General features: G+C 44.1%; 1 protein-coding gene across 4 annotated transcripts in view; it reads left to right on the forward strand.

The window, feature by feature from the left end:
• GRIA1 (glutamate ionotropic receptor AMPA type subunit 1) overlaps positions 1-19,173 on the forward strand; it is a 394,780-nt gene that overhangs the window by 234,755 nt on the left and 140,852 nt on the right. For all 4 annotated transcript variants that reach the window (XM_049874162.1, XM_049874164.1, XM_049874161.1 and 1 more), the window contains 2 exons: positions 6,880-7,041; positions 9,342-9,509. In XM_049874162.1, coding sequence (XP_049730119.1) covers positions 6,880-7,041; positions 9,342-9,509 — 330 coding nt within the window. The remainder of the gene's footprint in view (positions 1-6,879; positions 7,042-9,341; positions 9,510-19,173) is intronic.

Here is a 19,173-nt window from a genome sequence, read left to right on the forward strand (position 1 = left end):
GGCCTTTCTTCCATGGTGCAGTTAAGTGGTTCTGAACTGGCAACTTTTCAGGTACCAGCTGAGAGCAAACCATTTGCACCACTCAGGGCCCTTCTTCACCAGCATTCCAACTTATTGCTGTCAAGTCAATTCAGGTTCATAGCAAACCTATAGGACAGAGTAGAACTGCCCCATAGGGTTTCCAAGGAGTGGCTAGTGGATTCAAACTGCTGACCTTTTGCTTAGCAGACAAGCTTTTAACCACTGAGTTTCTGCACTAGCATTAGAAAAAAATACTGATTTCCAGTTTTCTCACGGGGGCTACTGAGTGGTCATCCTTGAGTGCAGCTATTTTGCAGACGCTCCCCAAGATATGCTGGTGTGTCGGTCAGGTTTAAGACCACTGTTCTGAGCGCCTGCTGTACACTAGCCCACTCATTTTCACTTGAACGGAGATGGTAGGCAGAGAGCACCCTCTCACATCATTCATTCACAGGACAGCGTGAAGGGCCACAGAGATGCCAAAAAAGCAGACAAAAGCACAATGAGCAACAGCGCCAGAGCGCACCCATCACAAAGCCCCATTTCAGACAAGAAACAGTCACCCTTCAAAGAGCAGCATCTGGCTATAGGGACAGGAAGGAATACAGGTTTGGGAGACCTGGGTTCTCATGCTGAATAGCTTAAAACCAGCAGCACTCTGTGGATTAATCCCATCTTCAAACAACATTCACAGTGTACAGAGCAGCAGATCCAGTATCGGGGGGCGTGTTTTAAAATAAGCAAAGTATCTCAAAGAGAGCAGTGACAATCAAACTTCATAGTTTAAATCATTAATAGAATATAATTAGCAATGATGCATTCTTATGTGATATTACATAGTTGATAGCACAAATAAAGCATATTTTGAAAAAGGTACTCATTACAAAAAATTACCCTCTAAGGTTTTTTTTTTTTAACGGCAAAGAAAATTAGAAAATGATTTAATAAAATCTTGTTTAATGAGAGTGCTCGGGGGAATAGAGTGAGTGAGTTGACTTTCCCAGTTAACTGTAGGCAAACGGTTCATGCCTTTACGTCCCCTTTTTAGTTAGGAATACCTTTCTATATTGGCAGGATATGTTTTTCTGCGTCATGAAGAATTCAAGTCTAGTAATGATAAGAGAACAATTTAGTGACTAAGGAGATTGTAGCAATTCAAGATTATCATTCCCAGCATAAAATCTTTTAAAAAACAAATCTGGTATAATGGAGTCTATTCCAACTCATAGCAACCTTACAGGACAGAGTAGAACTGTCCCTCAGGGTCTCCAAGGCTGTAATCTCTACAGAAGCAGACTGCCACATCTTTCTCCTGCAGAGTAGCTGATAGGTTCGAACCGCTGACCTTTTGGTTAGCAGCCAAGCACTTTTAAGCACTACACCACCAAAGCCAAAAAATCAAACCCATTGCCATCAAGTCGATTCTGACTCATAGCGACCGTATAAATCTTACATAGTAGGGAACATGTCAGCTATGATTTAAACATATACTGACCTCAAGTTATTCCTTTTTTTTTTTTTTTTATGAAACATCATAAATATGAGCTTGTTTTACCATTATTCTTTGTCCATCCCTTCTCAGAGGAGCAGAAGAGTTCGGTTGGAGGGGCCCATTAGTTTGATTTTATGTAACCATGGTTTGGCTCCACTAACCTTGTAGTCAGGCATTCTGGTGATGGAGGTGAGTGGTATTTATGTTTGGACAAATTCTGCCATTGCCTTTGGCCTCTATTATGTTCAAGATGAAGGCAGTCAGGATGAAATACCTAGGAGATTGTTACAGACTTTCAAGAGACAGAATTTGACTGCGGGAGATAATTTCCACTTCATTCTCTCAATAGTTATTTTATGAACAAGATGTGCTTTCTAAAGTCTCTAAAAATTATGGGAAATCTCTCAACTGTGTATTAGCTTTTAACCAGTGGTGGGATGGCTGTGCTGTAAGGCGAGAGAACACCTTGAAATGTATATTGGGTAAACAAAACAAAACAAAAAAAACCATTGCCATTGAGTTGACTCCAACTCATGGCAACCTGGGATAAGAGATCAAGAAATGTTTAAAATAAACCTAGGAGTGACTCTTGACTGGTTATAAAAATTTTTGCTTTTAAACGGCAGTTACCTCAAGTCTCTCAAACAGTTGTTTGGATCAAGTTATATAATGCATATGAAGTGGCATTTTTACCATTATTGTCATTTTTGTTACATGTATTACAGAGTAGAACTGGGCTCCTTAGGGTTTTCTTGGCTGTGATCTTTACGGGAGCAGGTGCTGCTGGGTGGGTTTGAACTGCCAACCTTTAGGTTAATAGTCAGATGCAAGCCACGCAGGCACCTTGCATATTGGGTAACTGAAAAACCAAACCCGCTGCCATCGAGTCAGTTCCGACTCATAGCAGCCCTATAAGACAGAGTAAAACTGCCCCATAGGGTTTCCAAGGAGCACCTGGTAGATTCAAACTGCTGACCTTTTGGTTAGCAGCTAGAGCTCTTATTAACCACTACGCCAGCGGAGGCCCTAAATCTGATTTCACCTCTCCCAACAGCTTGCTAGTACCCTTGTGCAAATCACCCTGACCTCTGTGAACCTCTGTAAACTGTGGCTATTGGACAAGTTAACCTCAAGAGACATCTAAAAACCTTAGATTCTTTTTTCAACCAAGTAAAGTCATCTGGTGTCGTTGCTGCCTACTGACCATAGTTCCCCTGATTAATTGGTGTTCTTGCTTGAGGAAAGGCTCAGGCTTTTATTCATTCACTCGATAAATATACAGTGAGCCTCTGCTCTGTGCCAGGCACTGGTCTAGGCGCTATGGACACATGAGTGAATGAGGCAGAAAAGATCTCTGCCCCCTTGGACCTGACATTCCAATGGGAGGAAACCCGAGGCAGACATTTGACAAGAGAACCAATGACTAAACAGAAGAATTTCAAATGGTGGTAAATGCTCTGGGGAAACTTTAACAGGGCTTTGGGTGGAACTGACTGGACTCGGTGTTGGGGGTGACCAGGGCTGGGTTTGCCTAGAAGCAGATACTGAATCAAGAATTCAAGGGGAAATGGTTTCTTTAGGTCCTGTATTAGTTACCTAGTACTGCTATAACAACAACAACAAAAAAAAATACCAAAAATGGGTGGCTTTAAAGAACAAAAATTTAAAGCTGTGTTATATGTATCTTTACAACAATAACAACAACAAAGAACAGAGATTTATTATCTCACAGTTCTGGAGGCTGGAAGTCCATGGTCTCAGCCATGTTGAGCACTTCTGTGGGTCGCTCTCCTAGATTCTGGTGACTGCTGGTAATCCTTGGCATTGCATTGCTACTTGTAGATGTATCCTTTACATGGCTCTGTCTCCCCACTGTGTGTTTTGTGTCTTTTGTGCTTTATTTATGAGACACTGCTCAGAGTGGTTAGATTTAGGACCCACCCTGCTCTGGTATGGCCTCACTAACATAACAAAAGAAAATCCTTATTTCCAAACAGGGTCACATTCACAGGTAGAAGGGTTAGAACTTCAACACATATCTTGGGGAGACACAATTTAATCCACAATAGGTACTGATCCCAGAACACCAACAGGGAAGTGAGGCAGGGAAGGAAAGGCACCCAATGAAGGTGCATCATCCAGAACTTAGAGACCCAGGATGGTGCAAATGGTTAACACATCTGGATGTTAAACAAGACATTGGAGGTTCAAGCCTCAGAAGAAAGGCCTGGCAATCTACTTCTGAAAAACTAGCCATTGAAAACCCTATGAATCACAGTTCTACTCTGACACACATGGAGTCACTGTGAGTCAGAATCGACTCAATGGCAACTTTTTTTGCATGTGTGTGTGTCTGTGTTTTAATCTAGCCAGTTATCGTTGCATGCAATGGAGCTAAATCGAGATCTCTAGGACTCGGTGTAGAACATGCCTCAGGGTTACCCCACCCAGGGGAGAGGGTTCTGGGATATTATCTACTAACTGCCTATCCAGTATTGGTTCAGGGCTCCTCCTGGGTGAACTAACTCCCTGACACATGTTGCTCACCCTGCACGTGGGCGGAGTAACAGGTGTTTCGGTTAGGATGTAATAGGAGGTATCAGTGTATAAAGGAGAGAGGAAATGAGCTGGCACCGGCAGTGTCTACCACAGGGCCAAAATGAGTTCTTTAGGCAGATGGTCAGGAAGACCTCCTGAAGAGATGGCATTTTAGCTGAGATCTGAAAGATAAAAAGGAGCCAACCAAGGAAAGCACATTTCCACAGAGAGAATGGCAAGGACAAAGACCCTGAGTAGGACTGAACGTGGTTTGTTTATAAGAAAGCAACAGTAAAGAATCACAGAACTTTAGAGGCGTGGGAGTGAGAGGGGGGTGTACTTGTGCCATCAAGTCCAGTTTTCAGATAAGGAAACTCAGTTGTTGAGAAATTAAGGGACTTTCCGGGGTGCCATAGTGATGCCAAGGCCAGCGGTCAGGTCTCTAGGCTGCCAGTCCAGGCTTCCCCCATCCATGATACTGCTTACCCTACTCATTTTACTGCTTCACTCACTGGGATCTGGCAGTTTCCCCAGCCGTGGAACCCAAAGGGCACTGACATTATGATCCCTGCTCAAATGCCTGCACTGGGTCCCCACTGATGCCTAAAAAGATACCCAAGTTAACTTAAGGGTACTGCTCTACCCTCTCCCCCTCATTCACTGTGCTCAGCCACGCTAGCCTTCTTATTGTTTCTGGAACATGTCAAGAATCTTCTCATCTCTGGGTATTTGCTCAGAATGCTTTTCCGCATGAAGCCATAGAAGATTCGTAGACACATTCAGACTCCCTGAGGGACCAAGTTACTGGGCTGAGGGCTGGGGACCGTGGTATCAGGGGACATCTAGCTCAATTGGCATAACATAGTTTATAAAGAAAATGTTCCACATCCTACTTTGTTGAGTAATATTTTGGATCTTAAAAGCTTGTAACCAGCCATCTAAGATATGTCTACTGGTCCCACCCCATCTGGAGCAAGGAAAACCATAAACTCAAGGGAAAGATTAATCCAAAGGACTAATGGACAACAACTACCACAGCCTCCATTAAATTGAGTCCAGCGCAACTAGATGGTGTCCAACTACCACCACAAACTGCTCTGACGGGGATCACAATAGAGGGTCCTGGACAGAGCTGGAGAAAAGTGTAGAACAAAATTCAAAAGGAGTACGGCCCCCGGACACCCATTCAGCTTAGTACTGAAGTCACTCCTGATGCTCACCCTTCAGACAAAGATTAGAAAGGCCCATAAAACAAACAATAACATATGTGTACAAGACTAAATGGGCATACCAGCCCAGGGGCAAGGATGAGAAGGCAGAGGGGGACAGGAAAGTTGATACAAATGGAAATGGGAAACCAAAGGTCGAGAAGGGGAGAGTGTTGACACGTCACAGGTTGGCAACCAATGTCACAAAACAATTTGTATATTAATTGTTTAACATGAAACTAATTTGCTCTGTAAACTTTCACCTAAAGCGCGCACACACACACACACACACACACACACACACAAAAGAATGGTTTTTCCCAAATATCCCTGAGGTTCAATCACAGGTCCTCACTTCACTCAAGTGCCTCTACAAACACTACGACCTCAGAGAGACCCATCCTGATTATCTCTCCCGTCCTCGTCCTCATCCTTTTATCCCACTTAATCTTTCTTCATAGGATTCATTATTACCGTATACTACACTGGACTATACAATACTACATATTTACTTGTTTGTTTTTTTGTCTGTTTTCCCCACTAGAATGTAAGCTCCATAAAGGCAGGACTTAGCTTGTTTTGTTCATTATTAGAATAGTGCTCTGTAGGTCCTCAAATATGTTCGTTGCATGATTAGAGATCAAGTGAGTGAGTTGCTAACAGAAGACCTTAGTTCTGATCCCTTCTCTACCGCTAACTCACTGAATGACTGTGTACAAGTTGATTCCATCACTCTGCCTCAGTTCCTTTGTCTGGCAAATAGACATAATAATTTCCACTTTATATAGTCTAAAGTGGAATGAGGCCACAAGTATGGACTTACTGTAAATTATTGACCATATCATACAAATACAAGGTTTCCTTTTTAAGTGGAAGGCGTCCTGAGTTTGAAAGAACTTTACCAAATAGGAATAAAACCTTCATTCCCAATAAAAAATCATTATGGATGTTAGAATTGATAAAGCCTCATCACGTAGAGGAGAGGAGACTGTTGTACGGGAGAGAGTGTAGGGAGAGGGATAGAGACTCCAGAGAACAATCCAGCCTCTGCCTCAAACTTACTGGTGACCTAGAAGAAGTCATAAGAACTTGCCCCTGACGGACTAGAGATTCTTGTTCTTCCAAGAGGGCTGGGGGTGGGGGGTGGGGGTAGGTAAGGCGTATAGATGAGACTATTCCCCCCTTAAACAAGTCTACTTTTTCTACATGTCCCTGTCATCATACTAACCCCAGCCCAAATTTATTGATCACATAGCTTGCCCCATGAATTTTACATGAATTCTTGTCTTGAATATTCTCCGCAACCCTCGAAGCTCTATTATATGAACAAGAAAACCATTAAGTAACTAAGTCCGAGGTTGTAGAACTAGTGGCTTGTGAGTAACAGAATCTGTACTTAAGCCCAGGCATGGCTGGCTCCAGAGCAAACACTCTTAACCACAGTATTAACTTTGTGCACAAAGTGACAAGGGACTTCAGAAGAAAGGGAGGCACAATCATCTGTCATGAAGCCATGTCCACCTTGTGGAAAAAGATGGAGAGTCCTATGATTCTATAACATATTTAAAGTCAATTTTTCCAGGCAGCATGTTCTTACTTCTACCCCCTCTCCTTCCACAGGGCTTCATGGACATTGACCTAAACAAGTTCAAGGAGAGTGGAGCTAACGTAACAGGTTTCCAGTTGGTGAACTATACAGACACAATCCCAGCCAAGATCATGCAGCAGTGGAAGAACAGCGATGCTCGAGACCACACCCGAGTAGACTGGAAGAGACCTAAGGTGAGCAGGCAGCCAAGGACCAGCTTGGGATCCAGGAATAGGCTTTCTAAGAGGAAAGAGCTGTGGAAAATGTATCCTTAAAGAATAGGGTTAGGCTGCAAAAGTCAGACGATTCAGAGTGAGAATGGTTTTAACAAGATGGACATTTTATTTTTCTCTCATGTAAGTAAAATTCAGAAGTCAGCAGTCCAGGGCCTGTATAAGAGCTCTAAAATCATCAAACACCCAGGATACTACTATTTTTTGTTCTGCCATTCTCAGCATATGACTGCTACCTAATAGTCCGAGATGGTTCCTTAAGCTCCAGCCATTACCTCAGAATTCTAACCAGCAGGAAGGATGCAAGGAAGATGAGAAGCACAACTACTCCCTTGAAAACCCTTTTCATAAATCACACATAGATCTCCCACTCACATGCCATTGGCCACATCTTAGAAACCTGGCCCCAGGAGGCTACAAGGGAAGCTAGAAAATGGTGCCATTATTTTGGGCAGGGCTACCATGTTGCCTAGCTTTGGCGGGGGGGGGGGAGGGGGATGCCATTTGCATTTATTTCTATGTGGATGGGGACTCCTTAAACTGGGCAATGTGGCAGCCCTTATTCTGGACAGCCATGCGCCCAGCTAAAAATCAAGGGAATCTAATTAAGTAATACCCAGCAGATCTCAGCCTCAGGATCAGCTGTATTGTCCTTCAGCATGCAGACTGCCTGCCTTTCACTTCTTACCAATGTAGCTCAAAATCCTGCAGCCAAAATCTATTTCGTTTGCTATTTGAGAGTAGTTTAGAATAGGGATAGCAAGTAATTTGTCTTTCCCTTGGCAGTGGCTGTGTGAAACAGTGTGTTGAGAGGGATTCTAAGGCCAAGTTTGTTTATCTGGGGCAAAACAGTGAATCCTTGGCAGACTTCTCCTTGCCAATAGGTCACTTTTTTTGTGAATGTCAGGTTGTTTAACTGAGATGTTTCTCATCCCACTGTTGTGCAAGCTGATCTAGCTCTTCCAAGAATGAAGATGTATTCCAATATGAATTTCAGCAAACAAAATCTCAAATGTGCTTTAAAGCAATGAGAAAACACATGTTGTTGTGTGCCACTGGGTCGATTTTGACTCATAGTGACCCTACAGGACAAAGTAGAACTGTCCCATATAGTTTCCTAGGCTGTAATCTTTATGGGAACAGATCCCCAGGTCTTCTCTCCCACGGAGTGGCTGGTGGGTTCAAACTGCCAACCTTTTGATTAGTAGGCGAATGCTAACCATTGTACCACTAGGGCTCCTTGAGAAAATACATAGGTGTTATTTAATTAATATGTGAATGTTGTTGTTAGTTGCCATCCAGTCAATTTTGACTCATGGTGACCTTACGTACAACAGAACAAAATGTTCCCAGTCCTGTATCATCCTCACAATCTCTATCGTGTTCAAATCCAGTGTGTGAATACCCCTCCTCATTACCAAAAGATTGGAGCAGCTTTCAAAAATAACTGTACACAATGTAATTTTTTCAGATATAAGATGTGAAAGAATCAAAGTAAAAAATTGGAAATATATTTATGCATTCATTCTATACCTCTCTGTTATAAACTTACAATGTGCCAGACAATAAGCTAGGTATTAGGGACCAAATTTTTTTTTTTTTTTAATGAAGAAGACAGATATTGGTTCCAGGCCAGAAAATATTGTCCTGGATTATTATCCTGGTTTTGTTTCATCCACATCTTAGTCGCTTTTGGTTAAGGAAAAAAATAATAATAATAAACAGTTGTCATGAATAAGCACAAGAGGAAAATTTGCAGGATGTTTTTAAGCCTAGGAGTTGGGTAAGCCCTGTGCAGAAATAATTAAGAGCTCCCTCTCCTTGGATTCTTTTGTTCTTTTACTGTCACAAGGGATGGCGTAGTAAACAATTCCTCTTGGCTCTCCATTGGTGATTGTAACACAGAGAAAATTAACTGGTCTTCCCTGACATGTATCTGGCCTGTAATTGTGTTTTATTTAGTCTGTACTTTTTTTCCCCCAATTGAACCAGCATTTTAAAAATCACAAGATTGCACACAAAAGTCTAGAATTCTGGCTTCTGTTCAAAAATCATACCTGGCAATATTAAGCTCACAATTCAGAAGGGCAAAATGGACTCATTACCCCCATCTGAAAAAGCAGGCATTTTCTGGTTCACCACTGTCCTACCCTTGTCCCTTGTAGCTTGCCTGGCCCATTGCACATATTCCCATCACAGTTCTCACCCGACCTCCTTGTCAGCTTTCTGTGCTACCTACCTGCCTCTATTCCTCCCACCAGTACACCTCCGCGCTCACTTACGATGGAGTGAAGGTGATGGCGGAGGCTTTCCAGAGTCTGCGGCGGCAGCGGATTGATATATCTCGCCGGGGGAATGCCGGGGACTGTCTGGCTAACCCAGCCGTACCCTGGGGCCAGGGCATCGACATCCAGAGAGCTCTGCAGCAGGTAAGGCCAGTAATGATGGCCCCGTCTTGTGGGAGCCTTATAAGAGATTTCACATCGAATGCAGCCAGAACGCAGCCATTAAAAAAAAAAAAAAAAAAAAAGGAAGGGCATGCCTGAACTTTGGAACAATGACTGCACTGTGTTTGTGGCTTTTGGCATATGTGAAAGCTCACGTGCAAATAAAAAAAAAAAAAAGTGTAGCATAGTCATTCCTTAAAAGCTGTATTTTCTGCTTAGGGATTATGCTGAAACATGGAAGCAGGTGATTGTACATGTTTGGAAATGCGAAGGGATGAAACTGAGTGATTTGATCAATCTCCCTCTTGCTCTGATCTTCTTGGATTTCGTCATTACTGTACTCTCTGTGCACATTTCATGAGGATCGACTGTGTAGGGGACCCTGAAAGTGTTTCTGAAGCAGTTGCCATCCAGTTGATTCCAACTTACGGCAACCACATGTGTGTCAGAGTAGAAGTGTACTTTATATGGTTTTCAATGAAGTAGATCACCAGGCCTTCCTTCTGAGGTACCTCCGGGTGGATTTGAACCTCCAACCTTTCAGTGAGCATCTGAGCTCATTAACTGTTTACACCACCCAGGGACTCCCAGTTCCTATCCTACTTCTTGCTTCTCAGCATTGCCGCCATCTATTCTATTTGCCCTTAAGGACAGTTAAAGAACAAGGATGAAACATGGCCATGTCCACAGCAGTAGATTGGCTATGCAAATGATTCTGAGGCTGAATCCAGATTCAGCAGGGAACATAGAGAATACCAACACAGGGACTATCAGGGACGATAAATATTCAATTAGTGATGTCTGCTGTGGAAGCAGGATGAGGCAGCAGTATGTTTAACCCTCTATCATAGAGTCAATTCCAACTCATAGTGACCCTATAGGTCAGAGCAGAACTGCCCCTTAGGGTTTCCAAGGCTCTAAATCTTTATGGAAACAGGCTGCCACATTGTTCTTCCATGGAGCTTCTGGTGGTTTTGAACTACCAATCCTTCAGTTAACAGCCGAGTGCCTTAACCACTGCACCACCAGGGCTCAGTGGTATGTGTGGGTCATGTATTTAACATCCCTGGTTTAGAAGACCCTAGGGACTGATCTTTAGCTTTTATCACCCCGGAGCTCCTAAAGAGGGTCTCTAGAAGTACCTTGAGTCCAGGCTGTGATTATCATATTGCTGATGGACAGCACCATGTGATGCCTCTAGTGCCTCTTGATAGACAGGCTAGACTTCCAAGAAGGACTGGAGGGAAAGGGCAGTGCTCATCACAAAGGGATGACAGAGCATCCGGCACAGTGGGAAGCCAGCAACAGCAAGATCATTTGATGCAGATGACCCTCAGGAACCTGTCCAGCCCCCCTCTGCCCCCCCAACCTGTCCTCCCAAGTCCTAACACACACACACACACACACACACACACACACACACACACACACACACACACACACCCTCCAATGGAGTTGCCTGGGTAAGACCAGCTCTACTCTCAAGACTGCATTCAACAGAAGGTGGACTTGGGCTCCCGGGGAAGAGAGGAGCATTTCTGATCCAGGGAGAAATGCAGAGCAAAATGTACAGCTATTCCCACTTGTCTTCCAACCATGTGTGTACAGCTCTAGCAATTTTCACAACCTAGGGAAAGAGAAGAGCTCATCACCAGCTGTTCCTCAGCCCCAGTGCTTCCAACTGATTCGTTCCAGTTCGAACCCCTGCCGAGAATTTCCATTTCCACCCCAGATATACTGAATCAGAATCTACAATTTAACCAGATCTTCTGGTGATTCTTATGTGCGGTATGTTTTGAGAAGCACTGCTCCGCTAATGGTTCTCAGGAACCCATCCCTAACCAGCAGTGTTAGCATTGCCTGAGAACTTGTTGGAAATGCAAATTCCCAGCAGGGGTTTGAACCAAACTGAACAGGTTCTAAACTCTGCTCAATCCTGATGAAGTGCCTTTAGGTAGAGGAGAAAATGTAGTCCTGTCATTTGGAACAAAGCTCAGCCTTGGCCCAGCTGACTATAGGAGGAACAAGCTAAGGAGGCCTGCCAGCAGCCATTTCCATCCTCTCCCAGGCCCCATACAGAGTGGCCCCTGCTTCATTAGGTAGCAATGCCAGACACTAGGCAGCTTCCAGAACGATCAGCAAAGGTTCAGGGCCTGTCCCTGGCTTGTTTAAAATGTTCTCCCAGACTCCATCATCGAGACAGATTCTGTTTGCAGTGTGAGACTGGTTTCAGAAAGTCTGAGGGCGTGCCCTCAGCTTCCGAACCTCCCAGCTCCCTTGCCTCTCCCATCTTAATGATGTTCCTGGAAGATATTCTGACACCACAATGACAGTGATTAAGCCAGAAAGGAAATGGGAGTTAGCAAGAGGACTCTGAACCAGGAGGCAGGAGAGCTGGGTCCCAAATCCAGCTGGACCCCAACTCTCTGGGTGACCTTGAAATACTTATTCAGATCTCCTGAGGACGTCTATTTCCTTATCCATGGGAATGAGGAGGTTGGAGAGATGGCTCCCAGGTCTCAACTGTCTCCAGAAATTTAAGTGTCTAATTTTTTTTTTCTTGTGATCTAACTGGCATCCTTTTGGTTTTAATGTATATTCATTCTCCTGCTTCTGCCCTCAATGGGGTCAGAAAGGAGGTGGTTGACATAGTCAAAAGAATAATGATTTCATTTATTTTGTCTTGGAGTCTCCGGGTCGTGCAGTTAAAGCACTTAGCTGCTAACAGAAAGATTGGTGATTGAGTCCACCCAAAGGCACTTTGAAGAAAGGCCTGGTGATCTAATTCCAAAAAATCAGCTATTAAAAACCCTGTGGAGCACAGCTCTACCCTGACACTGATGGGGTCGCCATGAATCAGGATCAGCTCAAGAGCAACTGGTTTTCTTTCTTTTTTTTTTTTTTTTTGGAGTCAAGACATGAGTCTGCCTGCTTGCTCCCTGAGAACCTACTGCATCCTCTGGACTGGGGCCAAGCATTGGGGAAGATAAGAGAAGGCAAGGCTGAGCCCCCAAAAAACTCACTCAGTCTCTTAAAAAAAAAAAAACAACCCATGGCCTTCAAGTTAATTCTGACTCATGTTGACCCCATGTGTTACAGAGTAGAACTGTTCCACTGTGTTTTCTTGGTTGTAATCTTTATGGAAACAGATGCCAAGCCTTTCTTCTGCAGTGCTTATGCCCTCAGTATGTGCGTTTGAACCACCAACCTTTCAGTTAGCATATGAGCACAAACTGTTTGCACCTCCTAGGGACCTCAGTCTCTGTGGGGAGAAGAAAACCTAGCCCACTGGAAAACAGAACATTCTGGCCCTGAGATCAGCTGTATAAACTGATTCCCTTTCTAATCTTTGTTTAGGACCTAGATTCAATAGAATGCGTTGCTAAAAGAAACCTTAGAGATGACTAGCTCCCATCATCCTTAATTTTCTAGGTGAAATAGGAGACCCAGGGTGGTCAGAGACTCACCCAGGACCACAGGGCTGCTTAGCAGTGGAGGCTGGACCAGACCCTATCCAGGGCTCCTCCTCCTGCCCCAGGCCTGGCCTACAGCCCCAGGGACCTTTGCTAGTAAGCATTAACCTCTGGGGCCTTCCACTCATGGTCATGGCCACTGCCTAGCCAATGTGCCTCTAGTCCCAGCTCTTGAAATGGCCATTTCACCAGGGAGCAACTGTCTGCCCATGATGGGCTGGGTAAATCCAAATAACATCTAGTTCTATGGACCTGGGGCTGGGGCTCAGGTCCCTGATGCCCTGACCACTGGCCTTTGGATAGCACAAGGGGAGGGGCCCTGTGGTTCAGCTTGTGTCAGAGCTGGGAGATCTGTTAGTTAGGCCTAGAGGCCCAGCACCGCCTGCCTGGAGAGGCAGGTAGAAAAGTCTAAAACTAATGGTAATGATGGTTGAAGGCTCACTATGTACTAGGTTCTGAACATTCTTTACATGAATTATCTCATTAAATCCTCAGCGTAACACTTGGAGGTAGATTGTTTTATTTTATTTTTATTGTACTTTAGATGAAGGTTTACAGAACAAACTAGTTTCTCATTAAACAGTCAGTACACAGATTGTTCTGTGACATTGGTTAACAACCCCACAACGTGTCAACGCTCTCCCTTCATAACCTTGGGCTCCCTATTACCAGCTTTCCTGTTCCCTCCTGCCTCCTAGAGCCTGCCCCTTGGCTGGTATGCCCTTTTAGTCTTGTTTAGATTGTCTTATTAGTTGTGGTTTATAAATGGAGAAACTGAGCTTTACAAGGTTAAAACACTTCACAAAATTATACAGCTAGTTATTAGTGAAACTGGGACTCAAACCCATATCTACTTGCCACCTCTGTGTGCTTAAACTGCTCTGCTCTGAAGCCTCGAAGGCCCGGCCTGGTCAGGGGGTGGGGCGCAGCGGGGAGAACCTGAACTAGGGTCCAGCAGCAAGCCCTTGGGTAATAGCCTTGAGTCTCCCATCCCCCTCTCCCTGCTGCAGTTTCCCCACCAGCAGAGTGAAGACAATCAACCAGCCGGCCTGCCCCCTGCCTGACATCCTGGGAGCCATTCAGAATATTAATGAGCCTACATCCTGGAAGCCCTGGGAGCTCCAGGAAGAAGGCAGCATTAGGTGCCCATATGTCAGCTTCCACTGGCAGAGAAGACCCAGCTCCCCAGGTCAGGTCCTTAGCATTTGGGTGTCATAGGCCGTTTGAGGATATAATTAAAAAGCTTTGGACTCTCTCCCAGAGAAATACACACACACACATACATGTATTTCTGCAGGAGCAGAAAGCTGGGGAATCATAGACATTTCTAAGCCCATCCCAGGTTAAGAAAAACCAAAAAACAGTTGTCATTTTTCTTGAAAAAAACATTTTCCTTGGCTCCAACTCATGGTGACCTCATGTGGGTCAGAGTAGATCTGCACTCCACAGAGTTTTCAATGGCTGATTTTTCCAAAGTAGATTACCAGGCCTTTTTTCTGGGGTGCCTCTGGGTGAACTCAAACCTCCAAACCTTCAGTTAGCAGCCCAGAACATTAACCATGTGCACCAGTGAGGCACTCCCAGGTTAAGGATACCTGCCCTAAATAGTGACCAGCCAATAATCAGGCATATCCAAGTGAAGGTGTGCCCAGCACTTTGCCAGATGGGATGTGGATAGCATGGGCAATAGGAATGTAAGACATAGTTCCTGCCTCTCAGGACTCAAGATCTTTTCAAAGACAAGACAAGCTTTTGAGAAACAATAATGAGAAAGGTGTAGATTAAGGCGATATTAGTTTCCCAGGGCTGCGATAACAAAGTATTACAAACTAGGTGGCTTAAAAAAACAAATTTATTCTCATAGTTCTAGAGGTTAGAAGTTCAAAATCAAAGTGTCACTAAGAGTTTTCGGTGGCTAATTTTTCAGAAGTAGATCACCAGGCCTTTCTTCCCAGCTGCCACTAAGTAGACTCGAACCACCAGCCTTTAAGTTAGCAGCAAAGCACATTAACTGTTTGCACCACCCAGAGACTTCCGGTTCTCTTAGCCACTTGCTATCTTACGTGAAGGTACCGGAAGGTATCAGGCATGAGGCTCAAAATAAAAACAGAGATGTATAAGCTTCTTTGAACCTCCAGGCAATTGTGTGAGATAGTTAGAGCCAAGATTATTCTTCCCGTTGTTCAGGTGGGAAAGTGGAAGTTCAGAGGGGTCGTGAGCTGTGTTCTGGCTAGAATAACTGGGATGTAGTCCAGCTGGGAACTGCTTACAGGCCCTGATTCCTCACACCAACAGTGCACCCAGAGGAGAAGCCAAGGGGAAGGATCTGTCTGAAGGCAGTGGCAGTTATAGGTCTGGGGCCAGAGAGGCTCATCTGTCTCCCTGAAATGCTTTGCCAGCATCCAGTAGGGGGATGCTGGGTAAGGGACAGGGGAGAGTCAGTGATGACAGCTCAAGTAGTAGAAACATTAATCAGCATCCTCCCAGTACCAGGAAGGAAAGAAAATTTATGCTTCAGCATGCCACTGACTGCAGACTCTGAGCTGACACTCTATAATGTTTACAGGAAACCCAAGGTCACTTCTCCATCTTTCATGGAGGGAGTTGATGGGTGCCAGGATGACGTCAGGAGTTCCAGGAGGCAGGAATCAAAGGAGAAAGGCCTGGTCTCCATCAGTCTGACCCGTCACCCTGGTGCAAACGTGGGGGATGAGGGTCCCAGAGGCTCAGCCCTGATGGATGGAGACAGCAGTTTCAAGTTCTGTACAAAGAACATGTTCCTAAGAAACTCTTTCCTCTGACTCTGACACTCTACAATAAACAATTTGGGACTGAACCATTCTGTTGACCTCTCCTTGCCTACCACCACTGAATGGTGGCTCTGGGATGTCTCTTTTCTCATTTCTCTGATACTTTGATTTATCTCAGTGTGTAAGTCTTAGCTTCCCAAACTATACAGTGAGAGCCTTCAACTTCCCCAGGCTTATCAAGGACTTTGTGTGAATCCTTGAACCAAGCACCTGAAGGTCTGAGTCTCAATAATCCTATCTGTAAGATAGGCAAAAAAAAAAAAAACTCTGCCCATGCCATTCACTATGTTTCTGTGAACATCGAATAAGCTGCTGTCTGTGTAAACACTATATAAATGCAAAGAGCCCTCAAGTCACTAGAACTCTGCAGATGAGACCCTTGGCCTTACTGGAAACTGAGGAATTCATGTAAAAGCGACAGGGACAAGACCCTCATTTCTGCTGAAAGGGTCCCCTGCTTTGAGACAACAACCTAGCAGACCCAGGTCTTCAATTTGAAATCTTTTTATTTTCCATCCTTTTTACCCATCTACACACCACACTATACACACCACACTGGTAGTAGTAATCACCACCACCACCACCACCATCATCATCATCTAAATAATGTATACTCTGTATCGAGCAGTCCTTGGGTAGTGCAAACAGTATACTCAGCTGCTAACCAAAAGGTTGGAGGTTCAAGTTTACCCAGAGGCATCTTGGTAGAAAGGCGTGGTAATCTACTTCCAAAAAAACTAGTCACTAAAAACCCTATGGAGTATAATTCTACTTTGATACACATGGGGGTCTCCATGACTCAGAATTGACTCGACGGCAACTGGTTTGGTACTGGTGCGAATTGAACACTCATGTCCCAGACTGAGCACTTGAGTTGTTTGAGGAAGTAACCAAGACACAGATAGATTCAGTGATTTGCCCATGGCCTCATAGTTAGGAATTGACCAAGGATGGCCTGGGAAATGTCCAGCTGGAATAGTGGGTGGCAGTATCAGGTAAGTAAAATATCCTACATTGCATATTTCTTTGTCCCTCCTTAGAGCCTAGCACAGTAGCACTGGCCCCTGTTTGAGAAGCTCTGGATTTTAGGCCTGGCTCTGCCACTTTGTAGTCATTAGTCTTGAAACAATCACTTTACCTCCCAGAATTTTGGTTTCTCCCAACTAAACAAAAATCATAATCTCTAGTCAGCTTCCTCAGGGGCTTCCTGTGAATAGAGATGAAGTAATATGCATGAAAATGTGTCATAAACAGGAAACACTTGGAAAGCAGTAGTACTATTAGTATCACTATTACCAGCAATAATAATGTCATTGTTAGGTGCTGTCAGGTTGGTTCTGACTCACTATGTACAACAGAACAAAACACTGTCCAGTCCTCTGCCATCTTCACAATCGTTGTTACACATGAGCCCATCATTGCAGCCACTGTGTCACTCCATCTCATTAAGGATCTTCCATTCTTTCGCTGACCCGCTACTTTACCAAGCTTAATGTCCTTCTCCAGGGACTCGCCCCTCCTGATAATATGTCCAAAGTATGTGAGATGAAGTCTTGCCATTCTTGTTTCTAAGGAGCATTCTGGCAGTATTTCTTCCAAGACAAATTTGTTCATTCCTCTGGCAGTCCATGGTACATATTCAGTATTCTTTGCCAACTACCGCAGTTCAAAGGCATCAATGCTTCTTCTGTTTTCCCTATTCATTGTCCAGCTTTCTCATGCATATGAGGGGATTGAAAATACCATGGCTTGGGTCAAGCACACCTTAGTCCTCAAGGTGACATCTTCACTTTTTAACACTTTAAAGAGGTCTTTTGAAGCAGATTTGCCTAAGGCAATGTGTTGCTTGATTTCTTTGCTGCTTCCATGGGCATTGATTGTGGATCCAAGTAAAATAAAATCCTTGATAATAATAATAACAGCTGGCAAATATTGAATACTCAACATGGGTCAAGCACTGATCATGAATTCTCATTTAATCCTTAAAACAACCTTAAAAAGTAATTCATTCTAACTAGTCTCATTAAAGAAATGAGGAAACTGAGTCATAGAGAAATTAAGCAGTTTTCCATGCTAATATGCCATTTTATTTGGAACATTAACGACATTTATTTGGATTTGGGTAAGTCAGTCTATCATCCAGTCATCTGAACATCCACCCCATTCTGTTTTTCCAAATGAACCACTTAAACTGTTACTTACCTGTCTCAGTAACCTAGTGCTTCTATATAACAGAAATACCACGAGTAGATGGCTTTAACAGAGAGAAATTTATTCCCTCACATTCTAGGAGGCTAGAAGTCCAAATTCAGGGTGCCAGCTCCAGAAGAAGGCTTCTGTCTTTGTCAGCTCTGGGGGAAGGTCTTTGTCTTCAACCTTCCCCAGTCAAGGAGTTTCTCAGTGCAGGAACCCCATGTCCAAAGGATGCGCTGTTCTCTTGGCTCTTGTTTCTTGGTGGTAGGAGGTCCCCATATCTCTCTGCTCACTCCTGTCTTTTATATCTCAAAAGATATTGGTTTAAGACCCGGCCTAATCTTATAGGTTGAGTCCTGCCTCATTAATGTAACTGTCTCTAATCCTGGCTCATTAACATCATAGAGGTAGGATTTACAACACATGGGAAAATCACATCAGAGGACAAAATGGTGGACAGTCACACATTACTGGGAATCATGGACTAGCCAATTTGATAAACATTTTTTGGGAGACCTCATACCACCAAGAGAGCAATGCCAGGAGCAGAGCGTATCCTTTGGACCAGAGGTTCCTGCACTGAGAAGCTCCTATACCAGAAGAAGATTGATAACAAGGACCTTCCTCCAGAGCCCACACAAGAGAAAGATTTCCCTGGCACCCGGAATTCGAACTTCTAGCTTCCTAGACTATGGGAGAATAAATTTCTCTTTGTTAAAGCCATCTACTTGTGGCATTTCTGTTATAGCAGCACTAGATGACTAAGACACTACCAACCTAGCAACTCCACCTGAAGCTGAGTGAGTGGATTTGTGGCAACACCACAAGTGATGACCAACTGAAGAGAAGGGGAATTTGCCGACAGGGCTGAAATTGCTCCCTTCTCTTATTCTTTGTAGCAAGATTTGCACTTTCCTTTTTTTCCTTTCTACATAAAATGTAAAGGCAGCCCAGACTTTTCCAGAGCCAAGGATTCCTCCAGATTTCATCTAAGAAAATGAAGAGCTTGTTGTATAATTTACTCAGCACTCTGGGCCTGTCATGCCTCCCCACTGAGACTTCAAACCAGAAGATGATAAGAAGGTCAGCCTCCGAACAGACACACACACACACGCACGCACGCACGCTCGAATGTGCATGCACTCTCTACACTCTAATACACACACTTCA

This window comes from Elephas maximus, chromosome 2, assembly GCF_024166365.1.
Source record: "Elephas maximus indicus isolate mEleMax1 chromosome 2, mEleMax1 primary haplotype, whole genome shotgun sequence".
Classification (NCBI taxonomy): Eukaryota; Metazoa; Chordata; class Mammalia; order Proboscidea; family Elephantidae; genus Elephas; species Elephas maximus.